Source organism: Colobus angolensis, unplaced genomic scaffold, assembly GCF_000951035.1.
Source record: "Colobus angolensis palliatus isolate OR3802 unplaced genomic scaffold, Cang.pa_1.0 Scaffold67, whole genome shotgun sequence".
NCBI lineage: Eukaryota > Metazoa > Chordata > Mammalia > Primates > Cercopithecidae > Colobus > Colobus angolensis.
In genome coordinates this window covers 7,408,459-7,421,121 of record NW_012120376.1, presented here as the reverse complement: position 1 = coordinate 7,421,121, position 12,663 = coordinate 7,408,459, and the positions used below count along the sequence as shown (strand labels likewise).

Genomic DNA, 12,663 nt, shown 5'->3' with positions numbered 1-12,663 from the left:
GGTAGGTTTAACTTAGAATCACAATATTTTTTTTCTTCTCTCAGCTCATACCTACAGAATCATAATATTTGAACTAGAAGTGTCATTGGGCAGTTTTGAATAGTTCTAAGGGAAGGGAGACCTCCATTCAGGACAAATTTCTCAGAAGAAAAGGGTCAACCTCTTGGGAGAGGTGATGGGAGCCAGCTGTGTGGTCACCGATGGCCTCATTCTGACGTCTTCGAAATTGTTCTGGGATCCTCCACTAGGGTCGGGGCAGTCCCGGCTTTGGACCACCTTCCACTCCCACGCCCAACCTCACACTCTTAGCTGTTTCACTTGATGTTGCATCATGGAGGGTGATGAAATCAGTGTCAGTGGATTTTACCCATGGATGCAACAAGCTGAAGGACCAGCCAGAGTCATTGACACTGCACCTTCGACTACCCAGAACTCCTGGGCTTCCTAGCCATGGGGTCCAAAGTCGGGACTGCCCCAACCCCAGTGGAGGGTCCCAGAACAATTTGGATGACATCAGAATGAGGCCATGGGGCTAAGTGCTGGAATGTCTAAGTTGAACTTCCAGGCCTATTTACACTAGTCTGGAAAAAAACATCATCCAACTCTTATAGAGCCTATGAAATCTTGGGCCACTAGGGTTGAAGAATCAGGTGGTTCTTAGTCAATAAACCCCTTCCCACAAGAGCCTTTCTGACCTCCACTGTGAGGCCTGAAATGGGGTGCAATAAGACCTCATACTGGCTTCCCAGTTCTCCAAGTTCCTTCATGCCCATTCTTTCCTATGAAACCAGGACCATCCAGTTGAAATAATGCTGTTTCCAACTGAGAAAAAGAAGCCCGTTTATTCCTAATAGAGGGCATCAGGTAGGAATCAAACTTCATTGCAAACAGCTCACCATCCTATTGGGAGATGAATGAATGTTTCTGTTTTGTTTTTTCCTCAAGCAGGAGGAAGTGAGGAAATTAGGTTTGGGGTGGGGTAGGGGTATAGCTTTGAGAGGCAAAAAGATCAGGGAAAGATCAAACAGGAAGGAACTTGAGACCAGATTAATTTAAATATTTGTTCTCCCTTCCCCCCTCCCGCCCTATCCCCGCTGTGCACTCCCCCCACCCCGCCCCCACCCCTTCTACAGCCATTTCAATTCCTGGAGAGCATTACACATGTGTCCCATCCCAGGCCTCTAGCCACAGCAACCACACGACTCATTTCCCCTGGAACTGAGGCTGCATACCTGGGCTCCCCACAGAGGGGGATGATGCAGGGAGGGGAATCCCACCTGCTGTGAGTCACCTGCTGGTATAAAGGGCGGGCCTTACAATGCAGGGACCTTAAAAGACTCAGAGACAAAGGGAGAAAAACAACAGGAAGCAGCTTACAAAGTCGGTGAACAACTGAGGAAACCAAATCAGAGACGCACTGAACAGAATCAGGCTCAAAGCAAGTGGAAGTGGGCAGAGATTCCACAAGGACTGGTGCAAGGCACAGAGCCAGCCAGATTTGAGAAGGCAAAAAAGATGCTGGGGAGCAGAGCTGTAATGCTGCTGTTGCTGCTGTCCTGGACAGCTCAGGGCAGGGCTGTGCCTGGGGGCAGCAGCCCTGCCTGGGCTCAGTGCCAGCAGCTTTCACAGAAGCTCTGCACACTGGCCTGGAGTGCACATCCACTAGTGGGACACATGGTGAGTGGCAGCCCCTGGAGCCTAACAGGAGTCTCTCCAAGCTCTCCAAGGCTGTGGTAGAAGACTGTGGCCTTGAGTGGAAACTGGAGGGTTGAAGGCCATCAGGGAGTAAGAGAGGGCAAGAGAGTAGGGTTCCTGGGAGAGTCATGGGCCTGAGGGTCAGGTTGGCTTCAAAAGTACTTATCTTACTTCTTCATTCTTTCCACCCCTTCCTCCATTCCAGGATCTAAGAGAAGAGGGAGATGAAGAGACTACAAATGATGTTCCCCATATCCAGTGTGGAGATGGCTGTGACCCCCAAGGACTCAGGGACAACAGTCAGGTACCACTGGGATGTGGCTGGGCGATGAAGGCGAGGGGACTGAGAACATGGCTAGGTACCATGGTAAACCAGAAGTTGTGTCTGAAATAGTAAGAAACTGGGTGAGTCTTCAGTGAATGGAGTAGGAAGAGGATGTCCTCTTTCATTGCTTTCTTCTCTCCCTAGTTCTGCTTGCAAAGGATTCGCCAGGGTCTGATTTTTTACGAGAAGCTACTAGGATCGGATATTTTCACAGGGGAGCCTTCTCTGCTCCCTGATAGCCCTGTGGGCCAGCTTCATGCCTCCCTACTGGGCCTCAGCCAACTCCTGCAGGTATTAAGTAGGGGCCTGGAGGATGGGGGTTTGCAGGTGTCGGAGACAGAGGGTTGGGGGTTAAGGGTCTAGAGTCTTCTCTGACTGTGTCCTGTGTCCTTTCAGCCTGAGGGTCACCACTGGGAGACTCAGCAGATTCCAAGCCCCAGTCCCAGCCAGCCATGGCAGCGCCTCCTTCTCCGCTTCAAAATCCTTCGCAGCCTCCAGGCCTTTGTGGCTGTAGCTGCCCGGGTCTTTGCCCATGGAGCAGCAACCCTAAGCCCCTAAAGCCAGAAGCTCAAGGATGGCACTCAGATTTCTATGGCCCAGCAAGGCCAAGATAAATCTACCACCCCAGGCACCTGTGAGCCAACAGGTTAATTAGTCCATTAATTTTAATGGGACTTGCATATGTTGAAAATTACCAATACTGACTGCCTTGTGATGCTGACTTATAAGGTTGAGTATTTATTAGATGGGAAGGGAAATTTGGGGATTATTTATCTTCCTGGGGGCAGTTTGGGGAGGATTATTTATTGTATTTATATTTAATTATGTACCTTTTTCAATAAACACTTATTTTTGTGGCTATATGAGTCTAATTTCTAGGCTCAATTGGGAAAGATGAATCGATGGAAAAATAAGGCCAAGGGACTACAGTATGCATCCCTTTCTTCTATCTGAAGGGCTATGGTGGAGAGATATTTTCTCATGACCCCCTGGTGTACAGAATAACTGGGATTTCTTTAGTATTAATTTCTATATGGCTGAGCAAGCAGAATGGGATTACCAGATTAGGAAGTGGGGTTATACCTAAGGGTCACTTGCTCCCTGATCCAGTGTCTCCTTCCGTGCTTTCTTGGCCAAGGGTGTATCTGGCCAAAGACAGGAGTCCTGATCACTGCAGGATCAAGTCAGAGTTCAGTTTTGAGCAGGAAGGGCATTCCAGGGAAATGAAGGTAAATATCCCGGAACAATGGGACTCTCCCCTCAAAGGACATTTGAAGTCCCTTTGTTTCTTTTTTTTGATGGAGTCTCATTCTGTCGCCCAGGCTGGAGTGCAGTGGTGTGATCTCGGCTCACTGCAACCTCCGCCTCCCAGGGTCAAGTGATTCTCTTGCCTCAGCCTTCCGAGTAGCTGGGACTACAGGCACATACCACCACGCCTGGCTAATTTTTGTATTTTTAGTAGAGACAGGGTTTTATCATGTTGGTCAGGCTGGTCTTGAACTCCTGACCTCAGGTGATCCACCCGCCTCGGCCTCCCAAAGTGCCGGGATTACAGGCATGAGCCACCACGCCCAGCCTTGGAGTCCCTTTGGAAGTTTGGTAACTCAAGGGTAGCTGAAATTCTTTGAAAAAAAGAAAAGACAAGGGGAAGTGGCTAGTGATTATTTCCTTTCCTTTTTTTCCATAGTCACAGCATCAAAAAGTGTGGGCTTTGAAGTCAGACAAATCCAGACAGGTTCGTGTCTTGGCTCTGCCAACAATCAGCTGAGTGACAATGAAACAGTTATATAACTACTCATCCCTCCCCCCACAATGCATATATACCTCCCAGTACCCCTAGAAGAGTCTAAGGGACAGGAGGGGCTACTCCAAACAGAAAGGGAAGAAGAAGAAATATGACAAGAGGAACATAGAGGGGTGGATGGAAGAGAGGTCACAATTTTCTGACTGTATTCCTGTGCAGCTTGTTGGTATCCCTTTGTGAGCAGAGAAATAAAAGAGGTTCAGAGATGAGACATTTCCAGATCAGCACAAAGTTTATTAGCCATTTCTGCTCAGAAGAGCCCCCTTCTGAACAGAACTGTTCCTCTGACATAACAGACAAGAAACAGCCACCTGTGCAGGGCCTTTCATTTATATCTCAAGCTACATCAGGAGGACATCTTAGAGCAATGTCAGTTGCCCCCTGGGGTTCCCTGGGAATAGCTAAGATGTGAGATTGTCCAGAGTCCTATGACAGACCTTCAGGGTTTTAAGTTCCACAGACTAGGTCTTTGTCCAGGTCCACAACCAAGGAATAGAAACCTTCCTTTCAGGTAAACAACATATTGCACAAAAAAGGGGGGGATTATAACATAATAGAGAAAGAGCTAAGACCCATTGCTTCTCCTCTGTAAAAACACCAAACTTTATCCAATACTATAAAAAGAAATTCCTGCCAGGCACGGTGGCTCACGCCTGTAATCCCAGCACTTTGGGAGGCCAAGGTGGACAGATCACCTGAGGTCGGGAGTTCGAGACCAGCCTGACCAACATGGAGAAACCCCATCTCTACTAAAAATACAAAATTAGCTGGGCATGGTGGTGCAGATCTGTAATCCCAGCTAATTGGGAGGCTGAGGCAGGAGAGTCACTTGAACCCGGGAGTTGGAGGTTGCAGTAAGCCGAGATCACGCCATTGTACTCCAGCCTGGACAATGAGAGAAACTCCATCTCGAAAAAAAAAAAAAAAAAATTCCTGGCCGAGCGCAGTGGCTCATGTCTATAATCCCAGCACTTTGGGAGGCCAAGGCGTGAGGATCACTTGAGCCCAGGAGTTTAAGACCAGCCTGGGCAACATAGCAAGACCCTGTCTCTAAAAAAAGAAAAAAAAAATAGGGCATGGTGGTGCATGCCATGGTCCCAGCTACCCAGGAGGCTGAGGTAGGAGGATTGCTTGAACCCAGGAGGTTGAGGCTGCAGTGAGCTGTGATTGCACCACTGCACTCTAGCCTAGGCAACAGAGTGAGACCCTGTTTCAAAAACAAAAAGCAATTCCTAAATTCCCAGCAATCCTACTATCCCCAGTCTCCAGGAGTGATCTGTCTCCTATGCATTGAGAAAGTAGAGACTAGGTGGCATAAGCTAGTGTGCAAAGCTTCACAGGCACATTAGATTGGCAGGATCATTTTATGGGAGAGGAATGGGTACAGCCAGCTTAGGGGCAGAGTAGGGGAGGAGACTGGTAAGAAAAAGAGATTTACTTCCTATCCATCCCCTTTTTCAGGGTGGAGTTTCACATGGTAGGCTAAGGCAGAAAGCTCTCAACCCCTGCAGGAAAAGAAGAAATTCAGGGATTGAGTCAGGAGTGAAGGAAAGAAGAAAGGAAGTTATCCTAGACATGTAGGAATGGAAGAAAGAAATGGAGTCCTATCCTGTGTCTGTGCTCCCCACCAAGGGCCAATGCCAGTGTGCACCAGTTGAGCCTAACCAGCTGTTAAAATGTTGAAATCCTTCCATACTGAAAAGAAGCTACTGCCCTGAGCCCTCCAAGTACCTATCAACTGCCCTGGCCTGCCTCCAGGACCCCTATGCCTCCCAGCACAGCGGCAGCCTTCAGGATCCTATTTAGACCTATGGCTTAGCATCTGTTCTGATTCATTGTTGTCCCTTCTGTGCCCATGTTATGCTTTCACCTCTCACTCCAATGGAGTCACACAGGCCTGAGTCTGAACAGTTAACACAGCTTGGAAGGGACACATGCCTGATTCCCATCCTTGGAGAACAACATCATGCTATGAGGAGTAGGAAGGGCAAGAGATATGAAAAGAACAAAGGAAATGTGGTTCCTAGAAGTCAGAAGGCATCAAGGGTCCATCAGTGTAGAAGTGGCTGGGGCGGGAGACGTAAGCCTCATCCACGGTGTTCTGGCCAGCCAACAGTGGGTCACCATTCGGCATGATTTCTTCAATCTTTACACAGTTTCTGAAGACTAGGTAATCCAGAGAGAAAAGTGAGGCCCTGATCTTAGTTAGGAGTTCCCAACCCAGCAAAGAAAGGGAGGGAGGATGGCAGGAAAGTCCTGGGAAGAGCCTGAGGGGGAACTTGTGGGATCAAAGAGCAGGGAGGTGGGGGAAGGCATGTGTAATTCCAAAAAAAAAAAAAAAGGAATCACAAAATGGACCTCTCTCCAATGAGGAGCTTGGAGCTCAGTTTTTTCTGTAATGGGACAGGGAGAAGGGGTAGGAAAGGGAATGTGTGCCGTCTTCCATAGCTCTATTTCATCACTTACTTTCCATTGGCTCAGTGTTCAAATGTCTCAGATCACAGGGCAAATCTGGCTCTGGCACTGGCTGTGACACAGGTCCTCGGTCTGGCTCTGGCACTGTTTGTGATACCATGCATAGTGTGGGCTCCATTACAGGCTCCAGAGTGGACTCCAGCACAGACTCTAGCTCTGGCCCCAGATCCAGCCCTGCCTTCAGCAGTTGCTCTAAGCCGAGGCTGAGCTCTGGCTCTGGTGCCAGCCCTAGTTCTAGCTCTAACGACTCCAGCTCTGGCTCTGGCTTAAGCTCCAGCGGTTGTTGCAGTTCATCCACCTGTCTGGATACCCAAAGACAGACAAAGGGGCAGGGCTCAGTGGTTTAAATGAAAGAAGGAATGGTAGAAGAAGAAGCAGCTAGTCTAAGAAGGCAGAAGAGCAGAGGGCTAAAGATCATGGGGTTCGGAATCGGGCCTCCTGGAGTTTGAATCGTGGCATTTACTAGCTGGGGGACCTTAGGCAAGTGTTCTAACTTTTCTGAGCCTCAGATTTATCATCTATAAATGAGAACAATACCTAGTAATTCTTGAGAGGCAGTAGGGTGGTTGAAAGCAGGGCTATGGAATCTAACAGACCTGTATCATTTATTAGCCATGTACCTTAGGTACAAAACTTGACTACTCTAAATCCAGTTCCTTAGCTGAAAACAGTAACAGTGTTTACTTCAAAGGACTATTTTGTAGATTCAATAAAATGAGAAAATAAACATAAACTATTTAGCCTAGTGCCTGGCACAAAATAAACTTTCAGGCCAGGCATGGTGGCTCACACCTGTAATCTAAGCAGTTTGGGAGGCTGAGGCGAGCAGATCACTTGAGGCCAGAAGCTCAAGACCAGCCTGGCCAATTTGGTGAAACCCCGTCTCTACTAAAAATACAAAAGTTAGGCCGGGTACAGTGGCTCACACCTGTAATCCCAGCACTTTGGGAGGCCAAGGTAGGCGGATCACGAGTTCAGGAGTTTGAGAGCAGCCCGGCCAATATGGTGAAACCCTGTCTCTACTAAAAATACAAAAATCAGCCAGGCGTGGTGGTGGTGCGTGCCTGTAGTCCCAGCTACTTTGGAGGCTGAGGCAGGAGAATCACTTGAACCTGGGGGGTGGAAATTGCAGTGAGCTGACATTGTGCCACTGCACTCCAACCTGGGCAACAGGGCGAGACTCTGTCTCAAAAAAAATAAAAATTAACCAGGCATGGGTGGTGCTCGCCTGTAATCCCAGCTACTCAGGAGGCTGAGGCAGGAGAATTGCTTGAGCCTAGGAGGCGGAGGTTGCAATGAGCTGAGATTGCGCCATTGCACTCCAGCCCGGGCAATGAGAGCGAGACTCTGTCTCAAAAAAAAAAAAAAAACTATCCCCAGCCAAGTGCCATGGCTCATTCCTATAATCCCAGTACTTTGGGAGGCCAAGGCAGGACACTGCTTGAGGCCAGGAGTTCAAGACCAGCCTGGGCAACATAGTGATACCCCATCCCTACAAAAAATTTTAAAAATTAGCTGAGTGTGGTGGCGTGTGCTTGTAGTCTCAGCTACTTGGGAGGCTGAGGCAGGAGCATCACTTTAACCCCTCGGTCAAGGCTGTAGTGAGTCGTGATTGCACCACTGCACTCCAGCCTGGGTGACAGAGACCCCGACTCAAAAAATATATATTTAGGCGGGGCGTGGTGGCTCATGCCTATAATCCCAGCACTTTGGGAGGCCAAGGCGGGTGGATCACTTGAGTCCAGGAGTTCAAGACCAGCCTGGGCAACATGGTAAGACCTCATCTCTACAAAAAACACACAAAAAATTAGCTGAGTTTGGTGATGCATGCCTGTATTGCTTGAGCTCAGGAGGTCGAGGCTGCAGTGAGCCATGATCACACCACTGCACTCCAGCCTGGGCAACAGAGCGAAACCCTGTCTGGAAAAAAAAAAAAGCTCCATGCTTGGCATCAAGTAGGTGCCCATTAACACTAGTCATTATGATCATTATTATCCAGAAACCCCTGTGGAGACAACCTAAGGATGGCAGCAGAAAAATATGAGATAGGAGAGACTAGAACCGGAAACTAGAGTGGGCTAGGAGGGAGAGAAGGCTGGGGAGACTGGAATAGGGGCACGTTAGGAGAAGGCAGAAAGGAGAGGCTGTGGGAATGGCAGGGCAGAGCAGCTGACCATCGTCCTGGTGCTCCACCCAGGAGCAGGTAATGCCCCCTTTTGACAATTCACTGAAGCACGCCAAAAAGGATTAGGGAGGATGGGTGGAGAGTTTATATCTCACCTATTAGAGACCACAATGAGCCTGTGTTTCAGGTATTTCCTCCGTTCCTGGAGATTAACTGTGAGGAACATATACAAGAAGCAGAGAAGATCAGTGGGCCAGACACATAGCCTGAGGTTCCCCTCAGATGGTCCTGGCAGTCTCATCCCCATAGGAACCAGCAGTATCCCATGGACAAATCCCTTAACTCCTCTAGATATCAGTTTTCCCATGCTTGAAAGGAAGGAGTGGGATCTATGGATGTCTAAAGATCTCTGCAATCTAGCAATGAAGTATGTCAACGATTCCCACCTTTCTCCTGGTAGTAGCACCCAAAAGCTTCATCCCGGGGAATTCGGGGATAGAGGAAGCGCAATGGGTTCTCAGGTATATTCTCCTCGGTGAGCAGCTGGTAATGGCGGATGATTTCCGTCAGCGGGAGTGACTGCAGCACCTCCTTTGTGTATGGTTGCACAGAGTAGATGAGCACCTTGTCTGGAGAGTGAATGCAGTGACAGGCAGGCTTGAGGGAAGAGGCCGGGCCTTGGAGCTCCCTGCTGTGGCTCCCCAGTCCCAAACCAGTTGAGGGATGCAGGACAGAGCCAGGGAAGCTAAAAGCAGGCAGAGGGGCAAGAGGGCAGCCAGGCAGAAAAGAGAGGCTGTGGGAATGGCAGGGCACAGCAGCTGACCATCATCCTGGTGCTCCACCCAGGAACAGGTAATGCCCCCTTCTGACGATTCACTGAAGCGCAGTAGAAAGGTGCCAGAGATGGTTTTCTTCAGCAGCCGGCGCTCCTGGCTCCGACTCACAAAGCCCATGATGCGTCTGGAGCACAGAGAGCAGTTGTGAGCCGTCCCCCAACCCCCTGCCCCACCAGGCCCCTGCCTCCCTGCTCCCCTTGTATGGAGAAACAGCCTAGGTTTGGAACCCAGGTTTTGGACCAAGCTCTGCCACTTAGCTTTTTTATCTTTTACAAGTCACTTTACTTTGCTGACAACAGCCACCTTCCGAGGGTTTGAAGAGGTACGAAGATTCAGTGAGATCACACAGATGAACAGCACTCTTTTTTTTTTTTGGGAAAGAGGGTGTCATTCTGTCACCAGGCTGGAGAACAGTGGCATGATCACAGCTCACTGGTGCCTCGATGCCTCGACCTACTGGGCTCAAGCAATCTTCCCACCTCTCAGCCTCCAGAGTAGCTGGGACCACAGGTGCACACCACCATGCCTGGCTAACTTCTGTATTTTTTGTAGAGACGGGGTTTCACCATGTGGCCCAGGGTGGTTTTGAACTCCTGGGCTCAAGTGATCCATCTGTCTCAACCTCCCAAAATGCGAAGATTACAGGCATGAGCCACTGTGCCCAGCCATGAATAGCATTTTTTTTTCTTTTTTTTTTTTGATGCCGAGTTTTGCTCTTGTTGTCCAGGCTACAGTGCAATGGTGTGATCTCGGCTCACTGCAACCTCCACCTCCCGGGTCCAAGCGATTCTCCTGCCTCAGCCTCTTGAGTAGCTGGGATTACAGGCCTGCCAACATTCCTGGCTAATTTTTTTGATTTTTAGTAGAGATGGGGTTTCACCATGTTGGCCCGGCTGGTTCTGAACTCCTAACCTCAGGTGATCTGCCTGCCTTAGCCTCCCAAAGTGCTGGGATTACAGATGTGAGCCACTGCGCCCGGCCATGAATAGCACTTTTTTTGTTTTGTTTTGTTTTGTTTTGAGATGGAGTCTCGCTCTGTCACCCAGGCTGGAATGCAATGGCACGATCTTGGCTCACTGCAACCTTCTCTCCTGGGTTCAAGCGATTCTCCTGCCTCAGCCTCCTGAGTAGCTGGGATTATAGGCACGTGCCACCATGCCCGGCTAATTTTTGTATTTTTAGTAGAGATGGGGTTTTACCATGTTGGCCAGGCTAGTCTCAAACTCCTGACCTCAGGTGATCCGCCCACCTCAGCCTCCCAAAGTGCTGGGATTACAGGCGTGAGCCATCGCGCCTGGTCATGAATAGCACTGTTTTGTTCTCTTTTTTTGAGACGGAGTCTCACTCTGTCGCCCAGGCTGGAGTGCAGTGGCGTGATCTCGGCTCACTGCAAGCTTTGCCTCCCGGGTTCACGCCATTCTCCTGCCTCAGCCTCCTGAGTAGCTGGGACTACAGGCACCCGCCATCAGCGTGGCTAATTTTTTGTATTTTTAGTAGAGACAGGGTTTCACTGTGTTCACCAGGATAGTCTCGATCTCCTGACCTCATTATCCGCCTGCCTCGGCCTCCCAAAGTGCTGGGATTACAGGTGTGAGCACTTTTAAAAGCCAAATGCTACACAAATTGGTAGGCAGTGCGGTGAAAAGAGCATGAACTTGGGGTCACATAGGCCTGAGTTTGAATATCAACTCTGTCCCTTGGGTAAGTTCTTTAACTTCTCTGAAACTTAGTTTCCTCACTTGAAATGAAGATGGCAAAACCCACCACTCAGCATGGTCGTAAGGATAAGATGAGAGAATTAATGAAGAGCGCGCATCAGGCTCTGGAATGCAGGAGATGCTTCACAAACACTGTCTATGGCTATCATTGTTAACAAATGTGAGGAGACACGGCCTCATGCCTGTCTTTGCTCTCTCTCCCTGCTTGCCACGTGAGGGCGCACAGACTCCACTCTCAAGCACATAAAGCACAAGCCCAGGAGACAAGGCAGACCAAGGCCTTACCCATCATTCCAGAGATCCTTCAGGTGGTCATGTACCAACTCCAGAATTTTGTCCAGCCATGTCCAGAATGGTAGCTTGCCAGGAGGACTCTCTCGCTGGAGGAGGAATGGAAAGGTAGCAAGAGCTGAGGAGTTGCCCCTGGTGTAGGGAAGGAGGGACATGGGAAGGCCAGTATTTGGAGTGTGGACTAGATCTAGCTCCACAGGAATTCAGGGAGTTACCTTAGTGAAGTCAGCCCAGGACAATAATGGATCCTCAGTTCTACAGTTCTGCCCTGTGGGACAGATAACCACAGACAGATGATGAGGGAAGCCAGGGGTCCTGGGATAGATAGGACAGAGGGACAGGAAAGACTAAGGCTGGGGAAAGGTTGAGAGAAAAGGAAATCTGTACCGAACAGCTTGTTTCTCAGCATGCTCAGCTGGTCTGAGTTGAGGCCTCGGCCAACATAGGAGGAGAACTGCCAACTGAGAGCAGGGCCCAGCAAGCTCCAGGGGGCTTTGGGGGGGTTGGAGAAGAACTGCTGGTTCTGCAGGCGTGGGAGGAGTGCAGGCTGGCTCAGAAGAAGCCTATCACACCAAGCTTCCACACCCCTCCTCTCCCCACTTGACCTGTTGGCCCCACTCCCTACCTGAAGGTTTGGGCTGAGCAAATTGAACCAGAGAACTGAAGCCCAGGCAATTGAGAGCTGGTTCATGTTGGAAATAATCACCACAGGGAGGGTGTCCGTCTGGGGAGAAGACAGGAGTCACACAGAGGGATGTGATGTTTCTAGCTGTAGGTATTTGTTAGAGGAAAGGAGTGCTAATCCACCCCAAGAGGCTTCTTCCAAAGAAGCCTTTCTTCTTTATCCCCTCCTTATGCCTTCTTTCAAAGCTGCTTTCTCTCTCCTTGCCCTCCATTTTCACTCACTTTCAGCTCCTGCTTCAGACCCTGGTAGGTATATTTGACTGTGAAGCTGATGATGTGCAGTTCCTCTGTCACACCTAGTGGCCCCTGGGACAGCCAAAGACATAGTCATCAGAAGGCCCTTTGGCAAGTTCCCCCTGCCCCCGAGTCCTCTGTACAGGCCTCACCTTATTGCTGCCTTTTCCTGAACCACCTGAACGTTGTTCCACCAGAGTCTGTGAATTGAGGGGAAGGAGAGAAAATGCCAGAATGGGCACCCTAGGGTCCCTGGAACCCCTGTTTGGCTTCAAGACCCCTCAAGCCCTGGGAACTTCCCCCAACCCCTGTTCCTTTGGACTAAAAGCAGGCCAGGTGTGGTGGTTCATGCCTGTGATCCCAGCACTTGGGGACGCTGAGGCGGGTGGATCACCTGAGGTCAGGAGTTCGAGACCAGCCTGACCAATATGGTGAAACCCTGTCTTTACTAAAAATACAAAAATTAGCCAGGCATA

General features: G+C 49.7%; 2 protein-coding genes across 2 annotated transcripts in view; one reads left to right on the top strand and one right to left on the bottom strand.

Moving 5' to 3' along the window:
* The first annotated feature begins 1,357 nt into the window (after window positions 1-1,357).
* IL23A (interleukin 23, alpha subunit p19) lies at window positions 1,358-2,881 on the top strand. Its single transcript, XM_011926114.1, has 4 exons — window positions 1,358-1,677; window positions 1,901-1,999; window positions 2,165-2,311; window positions 2,417-2,881. The coding sequence occupies exons 1-4, from the start codon at window positions 1,516-1,518 to the stop codon at window positions 2,576-2,578; spliced, it is 570 nt and encodes a 189-aa protein (XP_011781504.1). The 5' UTR covers window positions 1,358-1,515; the 3' UTR covers window positions 2,579-2,881.
* A 1,156-nt stretch (window positions 2,882-4,037) lies between these two features.
* The window catches only part of STAT2 (signal transducer and activator of transcription 2, 113kDa), a 30,597-nt gene continuing 21,971 nt past the window's right edge, over window positions 4,038-12,663 (bottom strand). Inside the window, exons 9-19 of the mRNA XM_011926205.1 lie at window positions 12,340-12,448; window positions 12,176-12,259; window positions 11,895-11,993; window positions 11,657-11,792; window positions 11,485-11,537; window positions 11,264-11,358; window positions 9,248-9,384; window positions 8,871-9,053; window positions 8,580-8,637; window positions 6,291-6,601; window positions 4,038-5,990 (exon numbers count right to left, since the gene is read on the bottom strand). Of these exons, the coding sequence (XP_011781595.1) occupies window positions 5,848-5,990; window positions 6,291-6,601; window positions 8,580-8,637; window positions 8,871-9,053; window positions 9,248-9,384; window positions 11,264-11,358; window positions 11,485-11,537; window positions 11,657-11,792; window positions 11,895-11,993; window positions 12,176-12,259; window positions 12,340-12,448 (1,408 nt within the window). The 3' untranslated portion in view covers window positions 4,038-5,847. The remainder of the gene's footprint in view (window positions 5,991-6,290; window positions 6,602-8,579; window positions 8,638-8,870; window positions 9,054-9,247; window positions 9,385-11,263; window positions 11,359-11,484; window positions 11,538-11,656; window positions 11,793-11,894; window positions 11,994-12,175; window positions 12,260-12,339; window positions 12,449-12,663) is intronic.